The 15,217-nt window shown below is 41.3% G+C and overlaps 1 protein-coding gene across 4 annotated transcripts in view; it reads left to right on the top strand.

The window, feature by feature from the left end:
• Positions 1 to 14,652, top strand: part of FOXN3 (forkhead box N3) — a 422,773-nt gene extending 408,121 nt beyond the window's left edge. For all 4 annotated transcript variants that reach the window (XM_049769838.1, XM_049769837.1, XM_049769840.1 and 1 more), the window contains one exon: positions 13,021 to 14,652. In XM_049769838.1, coding sequence (XP_049625795.1) covers positions 13,021 to 13,552 — 532 coding nt within the window. In that variant the 3' untranslated portion in view covers positions 13,553 to 14,652. The remainder of the gene's footprint in view (positions 1 to 13,020) is intronic.
• The last annotated feature ends 565 nt before the right edge of the window (positions 14,653 to 15,217 follow it).

Raw genomic sequence — 15,217 nt, 5'->3', positions numbered from 1 at the left:
CCACTGAAATGCACAGTGATCACTGTACATTCGAGGCAAAGATATGAGTTTTGAAAAGTGACAGCATATAGTCAGGACAAGTCTAAATCAGCATTTCCAAGAATTTAGAAGGTCCCAGCTAAGTACCATCGAGACTGCTTCATTTGGGGGGATCACACCCAGCAGCGTTCAGGGGCTACTCCTGGCACTACGTTCAGAAATCGCCACCCTCTAGGCTCGGGGGACCATATGGGATGCTGGGATTCGAACCACTGTCCTTCAGCATACAAGGCAAATGCTCTACTGCTATCTCTTTGGCCCCTTCATTTTCTTTAGCTCTCTTATAATCTCAAGTGAAATCATCCTGTTTTAAGCAAAACAATCAGTCCCATGACTCATGAAGCAAGGTAGGGATTCACAGAGCATAAATGTTTGGCCAGGATAGTAACTGGGGATAGTAACCCATCACAGCCTCAGAGATCATTCTCTTCTCCAATCCCAATCCCACTCAACTGTCTTGCTCTTCTCCTTTGGAAAATCAGATGGATCCAGAGTCCAGGAAGCCAGCAGCCTTCAGAATTTGGCCCTGATCTTTGTGTGTGTTGTATATTGTACTTTGGTTTGTATTAAAGGCCAAGTACCCGTTGGCCTTTATATTCTCAGTCTATGAAGGCAATTCCAAAACTTTTTGTTGTGCCTCATGGTGAGAGGAACAGGAGAAAATATTGAAGGGAAAAATAGAGAAAAACTGGAAGAGATTCTACCTGGAGGGTAGAGTGTGTGCTTTAGTGACCCCCCTGCCCGAAGGGTTTTGTCTTTGCTTTGAACTTATCCAGAAATCTAAAAATAGGAACCATGTGCTCACCCTGTGAAATCTGACCAGTTGTTCTAGAGTTACTTCTCTTCCCAAATCAGGAGCGTAGGTGCATGCCTCTGACAGTCCTGGTGACACTCTGTATCATAGCTAAAGTCATCTGGTGGTATGGGCTATGCCAACTGCAGAACAGTTCCGGGAGGAGAGGTTGAGGAGAGCTTTGGTTGGGTTCTGGGATCTGAGGCATAGGGTGAATCACAACCCCATGAAGGAAGGCGTCACAGAAACTGTCTGAAAAGAAATACTTCAAGTCAGAGAGATAGGTTATTGGGTTGAGCACATACTTTGCCTGTTCCAAGTTCACTCCCCCCAGCACTGCTGGAACAACAACTAAACACTGATCTGCTAATAGCCTCTGAGCATTGCCAGGTGTGGCCACCAAACCAAAATATAAATAAAATTAACTTCCTTATGGATTTATTACCAGTGTGTGATTTATAGATTTATTTTATATACCTGTATACCATAGGTTGCAAAAAAATTTTTTCCAGGTCAATAGACTGTAATTAAAAACCTTAAAAGGATGGGGCCAGAGAGATATCATAAAGGTAGGGCGTTTGCCTTGCATGCTGTTGAACCAGAACGGATGGTGGTTCCAATCCCGGATCTCATATGGGCACCCGAGCCAGTCAGAAGCGACTTCTGAGCGCAGAGCCAGGAGTAACCTATGAGCACTGCTGGGTGTGACCCCAAAACCAAAACAAAACTTTTTTGGGGGAGGGGGCGCACACCCGGTGATGCTCAGGGGTTACTCCTGGCTATACACTCAGAAATTGCCCCCACGGGGCTGGAGAAATAGCACAGTGGTGTTTGCCTTGCAAGTAGCCGTCCCAGGACCAAAGGTGGTTGGTTCAAATCCCGGTGTCCCATATGGGTCCCGTGCCTGCCAGGAGCTATTCCTGAGCAGATAGCCAGGAGTAACCCCTGAACACCGCCAGGTGTGGCCCAAAAACCAAAAAAAAAAAGAAAAAAGAAAAGAAAAAAAATTGCTCCCTGGCTTGGGGCACCGAACCGTAGTCTGTCTAGGCTATTACGTACAAGGCAGATGCCTCCTTAAAAGGAGTTCTGTGTTATGCTTACATTTTACATTTAATTATCAGATATTATTGCATCTACCACTCAACTTAAAAAATTTACTGTGGTTAGTTCAGAAGTAACCATAACCCCAAATTTTGTACCTGCTGAACTCAGATTTCCTTTTGCTCTCCCTTCATGGTTTCTTTATTGTTTTTTTGTTTGTTTTTTTGTTTTGTTTTTGGGTCACGCCCAGCGGCACTTGGGTTACTCCTGGCGCTAAGCTCAGAAATCGCTTCTGGCTTGTCTATATCAGATGCCGGGATTTGAACCACCATTTGTCCTGGATTGGCTGTATGCAAGGCAAATGCCCAGCCGCTGTGCTATCTCTCCAGCCCTCTTAAAATCCTTAAAAAAATCCTTTTAAAACTTTATTTAAACATCATGGTTTACAAGGCTGTTTATAATACTGTTGTTTCAGGCATTCCATGTTCTACTCCCACCAATCTCACCATCAGTGGTGACCTTTCTCTACTACTTTCCACAGTTTTACACACACGCACATACCCTTGGCAGACACACACAAAAACTGATTTTATATTGCTTGTCACCAAAAAAACAAAAATAGTAAGTGGAATTATCAAAAGAAAATTTATGAAAATTGTTATATCATACAATGGGATTATTAAAGTCATTGAGGATTTACCAATCTATTTGTTGCTAGTTCAGCTTTCTGTGTTTTTGTTTTCTTTTCTTTTTTTTTTTTGTTTTTTTTTTTTGTTTGTTTGTTTTTTGTTTTTGTGACACACCTGGCAGCGCTCAAGCTTTATCTCTGGCTCTATGCTCAAAAATCGCTCCTGGCAGGCTTGATTGACCATATGGGATGCTGGGATTCGAACCACCGTCCTTCTGCATGCAAGGCAAACACCTTACCTTTATGCTATCTCTCCGGCCACTTTTGTTTTCTTCTTGAGTTTAGTTGGCTTCTATATTACTGTCTAACTTGCCATGCTCCTATTGGCTGGCTGTCAGTATTACAGAATTTGGAGGTGTTATGCAGCCACATGTGGCTCAAGGATCTATAGAACTGGGACAACTCTCAGTCCTCCCCACACACTAAGGAAACGCTAGATTTTTTTTTTCAGCCCCAAGACCAGCGTACCCTGGAGTTTCATCAGGTTAATAATACCTCTTCTAAGATTAGTCATGAAGCTGTGAAGCGGGGCTGTTTTAGGCCATTTGGTGGGTGTGGCTGCTATGACTGCCAGCAGTACAGGTAAGGGGAGGCTGCCCACCCCTCACCTTACATGCACCCATTTCAAGAAAGTCCAGAGTTGTTAGCTATTCCTTGGCATCTCTTCAAAGGTTTGTTGTGAAATAGTGAAGCTGGACAGTCTTTGTATAGCAACTGCTGTGGGGTGTGAGTACAGCTGCCTGAGCTTTGGCAGGGCAGGACTTGGTCTACTCCCTACCTCTGGGGAGTTTCAAGGATTTTATTTTTTCATGTCATATTATATAGCTTTGCATAGTTCTGCATCTGGAATGGTAATATTTGATCCTTCAAACTTGCTGTTTTTACTCATGAAGTTTGTTTTGCTGTGATGCAATAGGGTCATCTTGCAGCTCTGTTTTATTATATTATTTATTTTATTTTATTATCTGTTTTATTATATGGCCATGCCATTCTTTTTGAAAATACTTGGGTCGTTTATAGTTTCTTGCTCTTACATAAAGCACTGCCATGGAAATACTCTTATGTGTGCCCATTTTCATTGAAGGTGTCTATGATAGCTTGGGGAATATTGATTGATAGGATATGAATGAGCTTGTGTAACTTTACAAGGTGATGCCAGATAGTTTTCTAAAGCATTTTTATTCCTGTATATATACCACCAGAGTATAATAGTTCCCATTTCGTTTGCATCTTCAACAAATGTTTGGATTTGTCATACTTTGTCTTCTCAGCAAATCTAGCAATTTTGGAGCAGTTCCTCCTTATACTTTTAATTTCTAATTCCTGGTTATGTAAAATATAGTTTTGTTTTGTTCTTTTGTGGTGTTAGGGTCTGCATACAGGGCTTCATACATGCAAGGCAAGTGCTTTGTTTGCGTATTTAGTTGCTTGCTTTTGATGGGTTGTGCAATATTTTGTTCATTTTTGTATTGGGCTGTTTCTTTTTCTTATCCTGGTAGGACATCTCTGTACATTTTAGATATTATTCATGTATTGAGAACACTCACTGCAAATAACTTTTTCAGGTTTGTGAATTGTTCGTTTTACTCTATGTAATAGTGTTTTTTTAATGTTCGTAAAAGCTTTTCATGTTCATGCATTTCATTTTTATTAAGTAGGGTGTTTTAAGGAAAATTGTACTCTTGAGTTTTTATAGTTTCATCGTTAAAAAACTTTGTTTCTCCTTTTACAGTTATATCTATAATCCATCTGCAGTTAATTTGTGTATTATTATTTTTCCCCCAGCAACTTTGCTAAATAAACTGCCTTAGTAATTCTTTTTTTTTTTTTTTTTGGTTTTTGGTTTTTGGTTTTTGGGCCACACCCGGCGGTGCTCAGGGGTTATTCCTGGCTGTCTGCTCAGAAATAGCTCCTGGCAGGCACGGGGGACCATATGGGACACCAGGATTCGAACCAACCACCTTTGGTCCTGGATCGGCTGCTTGCAAGGCAAACGCCGCTGTGCTATCTCTCCGGGGCCTGCCTTAGTAATTCTAATAGTTCATCTTCTATAAATAATGGTACCTTTCTCCTAACCATTTTTGGGGGTGGGTCATGAGAAGAGGCACAGCAGTGGTGCTCAGAACATGTTCCTGGCTGTGTGCACTCAGGCATCATTCCTGGCAGGGCCCAGGAATATGTGATTCCAAGGACTGAATATGGAATGTGGAATATGTGATTCCAAGGATTGAATTTGGGTTAACACATATCAGGCCAGTGTCCTACCTTCTGTACTATGGTCCAGGCCTCCCCTTTTGTCTTTTTTTTCCCTGTCCTTTGAAATGAACTCAGTTCAGGCTCATGAATAAAAGCAGTATTAATGATTTTTTTTTTTTTTTTTTTTTTTTTTACTTTTTTGAGAGCTTGGGGGATTTCTGAGCCACCAGCAGTGCTTAGGGTTTATGTCTGGCGGGCATGGGATGGCTTGCTGACATCAAATCCCAGGTCACCTGTGTGCAAGTCATATACCCTCCCCATTGTGTTGTCTCTTTGACCCCATAATGGTAATCATTATGTTATTTTTTATTTTAAAGAGCTCCGTTGTTTCTTTTAAATTTTTGGGGGGAGGCCACACCTGGCAGTGCTCATGGGTTACTCCTGGCTCTTCACTCAGAAATCACTCCTGGAAGGCTTGGGGGACCATATAGGATGCTGGGATCAAACCCAGGTCTCTCCTGAGTCAGCTGTGTGCAAGGCAAACACCCTACCACTGTGCTACCACTCTGGTCCTTGATTCACAATTTATAAACTGTTGTAGATGTACTTTTTTAAATATATAAATATACTTTATCTTTTTTTTTTTTTTTTTTTTTTTTTTTTGGTTTTTGGGCCACACCCGGTAACACTCAGGGGTTACTCCTGGCTAGGCGCTCAGAAGTTGCTCCTGGCTTGGGACCATATGGGATGCCCGGGGATCGAACCGCGGTCCATCCTAGGCTAGCGCAGGCAAGGCAGGCACCTTACTTCTAGCGCCACTGCCCGGCCCCTAAATATACTTTATCTTAACAGAATCACTCTACTCCTAATTTGCTAGAATTTAGCATTAATGGTTTTGACTGTCATTTAAAAATATTCATATCACTTAAGTGATGTTAAAAATTAATTTTTTCTTTTACTGTGGTGAATCACATTACAAAATTTTTTGTTCTGAATATTTGTTTAATGGTATAATTCTAGTGTTAGTAAACTCAGGTATTTTTAAAAAGCTCTTTTGTATGGATTTTACATTTTTATAATGTTTTATGTCTTTCTAGTGCTATTTTTATGTAGTTTTAGTGTCAAATTTTATTATTCTCATAAATTTAGGAGTATTTATCTTAGAGTCTCTAAATACAGCTGATATAAGATTAGAGTTTTCTGTTTAATATTGATGGAACATGCAAAGAAATTTGGGACTGGTTTTTTTGTGTGTAATGATTTTAAACTATTGATTTAATTTTAGTGATTGTAATATGACTTATTTATTTGTTGTTGCTATGTTCAGCTACATCCAGTGGTGCTCAGGACTTAATCCCAGCTCTGCTCTCAGAAATCCCTTCTGGCAGAGCTCAGGAAACCATACAGGGTGCCAAGAATGCAACCTTGCTAGGCCAAGTGCAAGGCAAATGCCCTATCCACTGTACTGTATAGCACTAGTCACCCTTTTGTTTCTTTTCAAATTCATTTTGGTAACTACTAGTTACTAGTTCTTTATTTTAGTTAAGTTTTACAATACATTAGCATATAGTCTAACAGATTTGTCATCTTAAATGTCTTTTATAGTTATATACTTCTATTATTTTTTATCATCTTTTTGTTTAATCTTGGCATAGTTGATATTATTTCTCTCAAAGCACCAATTTGGGGACCTTTAAAAAAAAGATAAAACAGTACATAGGACATTTGTATGGCAAGTGACCGACCTGAGTTCGATCTCTGGATTGCCATATAATCCCCAGATCACCTTCAGGAGTGGTTCCTGAGTGCAGAGCTAGGAGTAATTCCCTGAGCATCGCCAGGTGTAGCCAACAAAACAAATGAAACAAAAATTACCTCTACTTTGTATTTATTCTCCTCTTCATTTGTTATTACAGTTTTCTCACTTTATTTGGATTTGTTCATTTTGTTTTTATCTGAATTACATATTTTGCATTAAACCTTCTCCTTTTTAACTATTGTGAAAGTTTAAGGTTATAATTTCCTTGTACTGTGAATTGCACCCCATAGGTTTTGATACCTCTTATCCTCACTCTTGCTAATAGTTCAAAAGTAACTTCTACATGTATTCCTTCAGCCTGTTTTTAGAAACCTATGTTCTTAATTTTTTTTTGGGGGGGGGTCACACCCGGCGTTGCTCAGGGGTTACTCCTGGCTCTCTGCTCAGAAATAGCTCCTGGCAGGCACGGGGGACCATATGGGACACCGGGATTCCAACCAACCACCTTTGGTCCTGGATTGGCTGCTTGCAAGGCAAACGCCGCTGTGCTATCTCTCCGGCCCATGTTCTTAAATTTTTAAACATACAAGAAATAATTGTTAAACTTTGTGTTGTTGTCTTAGTTACCTCTTTAACTTACATGTTCTGTTGGTCAAAGAGTTGGTTCATAAGAAAGTGCTTTGAAATTTGGAGAGACTTGTTCTCTGGTCTGGTGTATGTCAGCTTTTACAGGTATTCTCTGTGAACTTTAAAATAATATGCCTTCTCCATTATTAGCACATGTTTTCTATCCATTATATCATATCTGCTATTCAGCTATTTTGTATATGGGTGTGCCTGACAGACAGACAGACAGACAGACACCGCAAGAAAAAGAGAATGCACCCTCATTGGGTTGAATACTGAGAATATTTTAGGTCTCCCATTTAAATGTGTCCTTGATCCTTTCTCCTTGTAGCTCTCTTTGTTTGGGAGAATGTATTTTGGGGCTGTCTTACTGGAGGTATCCATGTCTAGAACAGTTTTATCTTCCTGGTGAATTGAGCCTTTATGAATATTTAATGATTCTCTTTATCTATAATAATGATTTTTACCTTGAAAAAAATCTGTCTTACCTGGTTTGAATGTAGCTTTCAGTAGCATAGCATAATGCCATCTTTTCTATCCCCTTACGTTGTTTAACCATTCTTTCTCCTTATGTTTTAAGTTTGTCTCTTATAAACAAGACGTGAGCTTTTTTTCATGTGTTAATGAAGACTTACTAGCCCATATTTTATGTTTTGAATTTTTTTCCGTCTTATCTTGTATTTGTATGCCCTGCAATTTCAACTTTCTTCTGCCTTTTCTAACAATTATTTTAATTCATCTAGATTATCTCTCTCCCATTCCTTTTTTTTTTTTTTTTTGTCCTTATAATTGTTTAGAAGTTGTACATTTTTCTCTTCTTTTAGTTTTGGCCTAGAACTTTTAGCATAAATATTTCAAAATGCTTAAAGTTAATCAATATATTTAACCTCCAGATCAATACTAGGTCCTTGGAATGCTTTCATTGCTGTCCTCACTGTCTCCTAATGATTATGCCACATTTGTTCAGTACTTCAGTTCTATTTCAGTTTCTAGTTCTTGCATTTTTTTTATAAAGTTATATAGATGTTATTATTACTGTATTACTCTGTCAATACTTGATTGCATTTTCCTTGCTTGCCATTTTCTCTTGTATTTCTCACATCCCTTTCTCTTTGGATCATTTACTTTTTTCTTGAAATAATTTTTAAGATATTTTTTGAGAGACAAAGAGATATTATAATAGGTAGAGCACTTGATTTCACACAAGCATCCTGTATGGTTCTCTGAGCACTGCCAGGAGTGATTCCTGAGTAACCTCTGAACATTTTAGGGTGTAACTAAAAAGAAAAACTAAATTTTTTTCCATAATGAATATCTACTTTACATTAAAACTCTGACATTTTACCAAAAATAAAATACAACTTACCTACTTTTCTAGAAGATAACATTACTGGATATATACTATTCTAGTTGTTCTAGTTTGAATGATTTATTTTCTCTCACTTTGAGACTATTGTCCAACTTTCATCTGTTCCTTTGTTTTTATCTTAACTGACATCCACTAGCTTTTTTTAACTTTATTTAAAGAAAATGCATCACATAGTTGACCCTAATACATTTGTTTCCAAATAAGTCCGAGAAAAGTTATTTTAAAAAAAATAAAAAAGAAAAAGCAAGAAAAGAAAGGAAATTAAAAAAAAAAGAAAAAGAAAAAAGTACAGTGACAACCAAAATTGTAAAACGTATGGTCTCCAATAAAATCAATAATACAATGGCAGAAAGTTTAGTAAGTTGTCTATTCTGTTAAATTGGTGTGTTCTTATAGGGATGACAACATCAAACAAATGAAGTTGTCTAGGAATTCAAAGCACATTTTTACTGATACTGCAGCTTTTGTAGGGTGTTTTCTGTTGCCAAGCCTTCTGGATGAAGTAGGGACAAGTGCCTGCACTTGCTCCAAAAAAGTCCATATGAACCCCTGAGCGCTGCCAGGCATAATAAAAAAAAAAGGAGAGAGAGAGAGAGAGAGAGGGAGGAAGGGAGGGAGGGAGGGAGGGAGAGAGGGAGGGAGGGAGGGAGGGAGAGAGGGAGAGAGGGAGGGAGAGAGAGAGAAAGAAAGAAGGGAGGGAGAGAGGGAGGGAGGGAGGGAAGGAAGGAAGGAAGGAAGGAAGGAAGGAAGGAAGGAAGGAAGGAAGGAAGGAAGGAAGGAAGGAAGGAAGGAAGGAAGGAAGGAGGGAAAGGAAAGGAAAGGAAAGGAAAGGAAGGGAAAGGAAAGGAAGGGAAGGGAAAGGGAAGGGAAAGGAAAGGAAAGGAAAGGAAAGGAAAGGAAAGGAAAGGAAAGGAAAGGAAAGGAAAGGAAAGGAAAAAGGAGAGGAGAGGAGAGGAGAGGAGGGGAGGGGAGGGGAAGGGAGGGGAGGGGAAGGGAGGGGAGGGGAGGGGAGGAAGAAGAAGGAAGGTGGAGCTGACCTGGTACGAACATGCTCTTTAGTTGTTGCATCATTGTTTTGAATTGCTATGTGTTTCTTGCCAAGTACTGGCATACTGGGTGATTTGAAGTTACGAGCTTCTTCTTAAAATTTGCCTGCACTTCTGGAAGTCTAGAGGGACACTTCAAGGGGCACAGGAGCCACATGACTATTGACATCCATTTATCTTCCTTCCACACCTCAGTCTCTTTGCCTGAATTCTGGTCCCCATGTTCATGATGGTGTTGACTTGGGGGTAACTCTGGCTTTAGGGATACCTGGTGCTCACATTTCAGATCTTGTCCTTTTATATTTCAATCCATCATGTGTTTGTATGAATATTTGGAGGGTTGGGGGGGGCATATCTGGTGGTGCTCAGGAATTACTCCTAGCTCTGTACTCAGAAATTACTCCTAGTAGTATCAGGGGATCCTAAGGGATGCCAGGGATCGAATCCCAAGTTGGCTGCCTGCACCCTTCCCAGCCCCTGTATGCCCTGTATGAAGTTGTTTTGGTGCATGTATGCCTGCCTAGATTTCTAGGTTCTCTTGATGGCTGCTGCCAAGGCCCAGCAAAGGCTTTAAAGCACAAAATTGAACTTGACTTGTAGCCTGTGTTCTTCCTTGAACATGAATTTTGCTTGTTTGTCTCTGTTTCTTTGCTTATCAATTTCTTCAACACATTTTCCACTTTCCTCTCCTCACATTTTTCTAAATAAGGTTCAGTCAATAAAAATTACCTTGCTTCACCACCATCATCACCATAACCACCCCCAAATGTAGCGGGGCTTTATCCAGGATCCCCAGTAAACTTTTTGAAAGACACCTCCCACCTTCCTCCTTGTCACCCAGCTGGAGCCCCCCTTCATGATTGGCCAACATCTGCATGCTTAGAATTGGTCCTAGGGAGGACCAATTCACCCCTTAAATCATAGTCTCTGAAGTTATACAACGTCCTCAGTTTCAGAGAGAACCCCAGAGCACAAGTGATAGGGACATAATTATTGATAATAAAATAAATATAATAGACATGATCTTTTGAATCACGAAATCTTAACTCCCACTGATCCTGAACTAGTAATCACTTCTCACCTTTTATGATCGGTGTTGCCCATCTATTTGATGAGAGAATGGATACCAGGTTCCTTGTGAGGTTAATGATGTGGTTTAGCTGAGGCCTCATCAAATCAGGTGGCTTGAATTGATACCCATATGGTCACTGTTTGTTACTTTACATTCAGCTGAAACAAATATTGCAGATCTTTCTTGAGGCTGAATGAAAAGTTTTGGAGAAGAAGTTAAAGATGGGCCATCCCATCTACACAGCTGGTCAGGCTTCTGCTTGAACCATTCTTGAGAACTCACTGGAGCTCCTTGGACAAGTCCCCAGAGTTGCCTGTATCTTTGTTGGCTTCTCGAGAAGGCAGCTGTGCTGGTCTGGCGCTCTGCATATGTTAAGGCATGAATAGAGAATGGCAGTCACTCAGCTTCTACTAGGACCCGCTCTGCACAGTGCTGAACCATTTATTGTTAAATTTTTTTTTCTTTTTAATTTCCTTTGAGTTCCAATGGTTCCTTAAAAGAAAGTCATAGTTTGGTTCAAGTGCATCTTTAGTATTTCTCATGTTTCCTCACCTCCATTAAGAAAGAGACGATCTTGGGTTGAGACCATAACTCAGAGGGCTGGTATGCAGGGTTGGCCTGCTGAAGGCCAGGGTGCCTTGCATGGCTTCTTCTTCACCATTTTCAAGTGCCATGTCAAACATGGCACTATCCTCAACACTCAGCCCTCCAGGCCCCCAAAACAGAGGGTTTTTAGACTCCAAACCCTTCTGGTAATGGTCTGGAGCTTAATATACTGCTTTCATTCTGGTATATTTCTCTCACCCCCAAACTTTTTTTTTATTAAAAGGGTTTTAAACTTAAAGAAACCAGAAAAATACAATGAACATCCTATACCTAGTTCCACCAAATGCTCACTACTGGCACTGCTTGCTTATTTCTTTTATTCTTAGGCTCTCCTAGATTCTCATTCCCTCCCTCTTCCTTCCATGGAAAGGCAGCCTTTCTCTTTGTAGCTACAGTTGTGGAATGAGTCATAAGCCCCATGTTTGAAAGTAGTAACAGTAATATTATTCAGAGATCTAGTGGTAGAGCACATGGGGACTCTGAGCATTATGAATCCCCCTCAACATCCTCTGGATGTGACCCAGGTGACATCAGAGTACCACATTGCCAAGCATCGCCAAGAGTCATCCCTTTGAAAGAGAAATAAACAAGGATTCAAAACTGAATTGGTGTGTTGGCACCAACCTCAATCCAGCTACTCTTGCCATGTAACTAGGTTCCCTCTGAGACTCTCTTTTACTGGTTCCCTAGACTCACTTATTTTGTCTCATAAGAATTAGAAACAACCAAGATCAAGAGAGCCATTTACACAGCTCTTATTGTCATTTGCTTTAATAACTATAGGTCCCTGGATGGCTGGTGACATTTACCCATTTTCATATTCCATGCACCTCTAAATCCTCTGGTTCTGGCCCCAGTTATGGCCATAAAGGCATGTTGAGTGACAGCGGGTCTGCAGAGAGCACATTTCCTAGAAGCCTGTCCACCAGTCTACGCTGAATGTCCTCCAAGCTCGTGAGATCGTCTCCTTCACTCTCCCTTTATGCAGCTTCCTGAGCCAGAGTAGCAAAGAAAAGAGGAGACGATTCAGGTTTTTATAGCCATAGGATGCAACCATTCCAAGAAGATGCTGAGTTTGTACAGTGAATTCAGGAGGTGACCCTGAAAAAGGGTCACAAAGATTTGGCAAAAAGATTGCAAAGAGTTGGCAAATCTTTTTGCAAAACAAGCCAGTTTGCTGACTAAAGAATCCTAATATGGTAGTTTTAGAAAAGAGCAGAGGGTTGCTCTTAACTGCTCTCCCTTCTCTTCTCTCATCCCAGCCAGTGCCTAGTGTTATTTCCTCCTCAGTATGGATCAGCCCATAGACATAAAGAACAGCTCCATTTTTAAGGAAGGAGTATTCATTTTTTGGATTTGGGGTCTCACCCGGCAGTGCACAGGACTGAGCTCAGGGATCATTCCTGGCAGGGATCCGGCAACTGTATGTGATACAGGAATCAAACAACTGTTAGCTGCTTGCAAGGCAGGTGTCTTACCTGCTGTGCTACTGCTCTGGCCGGGGTTTTAGGGTTTCATAATAGAAGCACCTTGGATGCTGTCCTGCTGGTGGCCAGCTGTGCAATGTGTGGACCTGACAGTGATAGGAGACAGGCAGGGAAGAAAAAGGCACCAGGAGTCAGGGGTGCTCTTCTCAAAGTGAGGTCACTTGCCAGCCCGACTTTGCAAATTGTCCTGGAAGATCAGCTCCGGGTTGCGCTCAGGGTGGCGGCTGTGGGGTTCCATGGGAAGGTTCTAATGCATGTCCTTCCATCTCTGTCCCCCTCCGTATCTTTACCCTGCAGGAACGGCCTCTCCAGCGGCCGTGTGCGGACTGAGAGCGAGCCAGCCTGTGGCTCCCCGGTGGTGAGTGGAGACCCCAAGGAGGACCACAACTACAGCAGTGCCAAGTCGGCCGCAGCCCGCAGCACCTCGCCCGCCAGCGACTCGGTGTCCTCCTCGTCGGCTGATGACCACTACGAGTTTGCCACCAAGGGGAGCCAGGAGAGCAGCGAGGGGAACCAGCGGAACCCCGAGAGCCACAGCGAGGCAGAGGAGGAGGACCAGAAACTCGGTGGCAAGGAGGCCCCGGGGGATGTAGGCAGCGCACCCCAGCACAAGAAGCGCCAGCACCTCGCCAAGGCCAGGAAGGTCCCCAGCGACTCGCTGCCCCTCAAAAAGAGACGCACGGAAAAGCCCCCCGAAAGCGACGATGAGGAGATGAAGGAGGCGGCGGGCTCCCTCTTGCACCTGGCCGGGATCCGGTCCTGTTTGAACAACATCACCAATCGGACGGCAAAGGGGCAGAAGGAGCAAAAGGAAACCACGAAAAATTGAGAAAACAAGTCACGGATTTGTTTTGAACTTAACGGCCATTTGGTTTCAGCATGTCAGGAGATTTCTAATGATTTGTGGCAATATCAGCAATTTACTTTTGTTCTTTTTCTTCTTTTTCCTCTTTTGGTTTGGTTTCCTTTCTTTCTTTTTTCTGTTTTAATTTGTGTCCCCTTCCCCTTTGTTTCGGACCCTTAAGAATTTTATTTTTAAAGGAGATTGAAGCCATAGAACTCATATCGACACTCAGCTGTTTTACAAAAGCTTTTCATTATCTGAAGACAAAACGAAAAAGCAAAAATTACCATTGCTTCCTCTGGCTTACAGGGAGTCCACGGTGGTACTGGGGCAGGTACCTTTGGGGAGGTAGTGACCCTAGAAGGTACCAACTAGTATGAGGTATTCACCAGGCCCCACCATGATTGGGAGGTCCTCTGAGTTGGGTACCACTCTGGCGGGTCCCCAGCCCTCTAAGGCAGGAGAAGAAGGAGCCTAGTTCTGTTCCCCTGGATTCCAGACCCAAGCTTGGGACCTGGGATATCTTAACACACCTGGGGAAAATGCCAGGCATTACCACACAGGACCCACTAGGCTGTTTCAGGGTTCTCTGCCTTTATCACATCTCCTAAGGGCAAAGACATTGGCCCCTCCTAATGCACCAGGTACCAGTGCCAGTGAGGAGTGGGGCCCATTTTTAGCAATATTGCTAAGGATAGACGTCTGTTCTACATTCAGTTTTAAGAACAGGGCACAAGACTGAAGGTTGACCCACATGTGCGTGTGTGTTTACACCAATGCATATAATACCACACACACATGCATACATGGACATGTATGCATATGCGGACACACAAGTCCATATACACATATACGCACACACAGCAGTGGACACTAATGGCCCAAGTGAAGAAGTCTCAGAAAGTTCAGAACCTGTTAAGGAAGGAAATAATGGTACAAATCTTTTTCTGTCTGTCAAAACTCTTTGATCCAAGTTTAAGGAAAAAAAAAAGACCAACTTAAAAAAGCTACGGAACCTGCCATTAGTATTGTGATATATTTTTAAAAGATTAAAGGCACATTGATGGATTAAAGAAAAAAAAAGTCAAGTTTGGTGGGGGTACAGGGGCGGGGGGAGGGGAAACTCCAATACTGCCCTCAAAATGGAGTTTACATTTAATGTCAGGATTCATCTTTGCAAAAATCAGTGATTTTTTTTTCCCCCACATCCAGCCAGTGTAGCCAGCAGATTTCTGATCCACAATGCATGGATTCCTTTGAAAAAAGAAAAAGAAAAAAAAAAGAAAAAATCATAAAAACACAAATGTTTTTTATTAAAAAAAAATAACAAAGTTCTTGTAAGGTAAATAATGTATTTAGCATGAAGCATGAATTATTTTCATATAAATATAGAAAATAGAGAAAAGGCTATGCCTCTAATTTTTAAGCCCTTGGGCTTGGAGGTTCTTTTGGTTTTCCTCTTTTTTTTTTTCTTTCATTCTTTTCTCTTTTTTTTTTTTTTTTTTTTTTTGGCCTTGGTTTTGTTTGTTGTTTTTGTTTGTTTATTCTCTCCCTTATTTTGTTTTGATTTTTTTTTTTTTGGAAGCAGGTGTTTAAGGTTTAACCTTCTTCAGGGACAAATTCTGACTGTTGGGGAACTTATACTCTGCA

This window comes from Suncus etruscus, chromosome 3, assembly GCF_024139225.1.
Source record: "Suncus etruscus isolate mSunEtr1 chromosome 3, mSunEtr1.pri.cur, whole genome shotgun sequence".
NCBI lineage: Eukaryota > Metazoa > Chordata > Mammalia > Eulipotyphla > Soricidae > Suncus > Suncus etruscus.
This window is presented reverse-complemented; position numbering and strand designations above follow the sequence as displayed.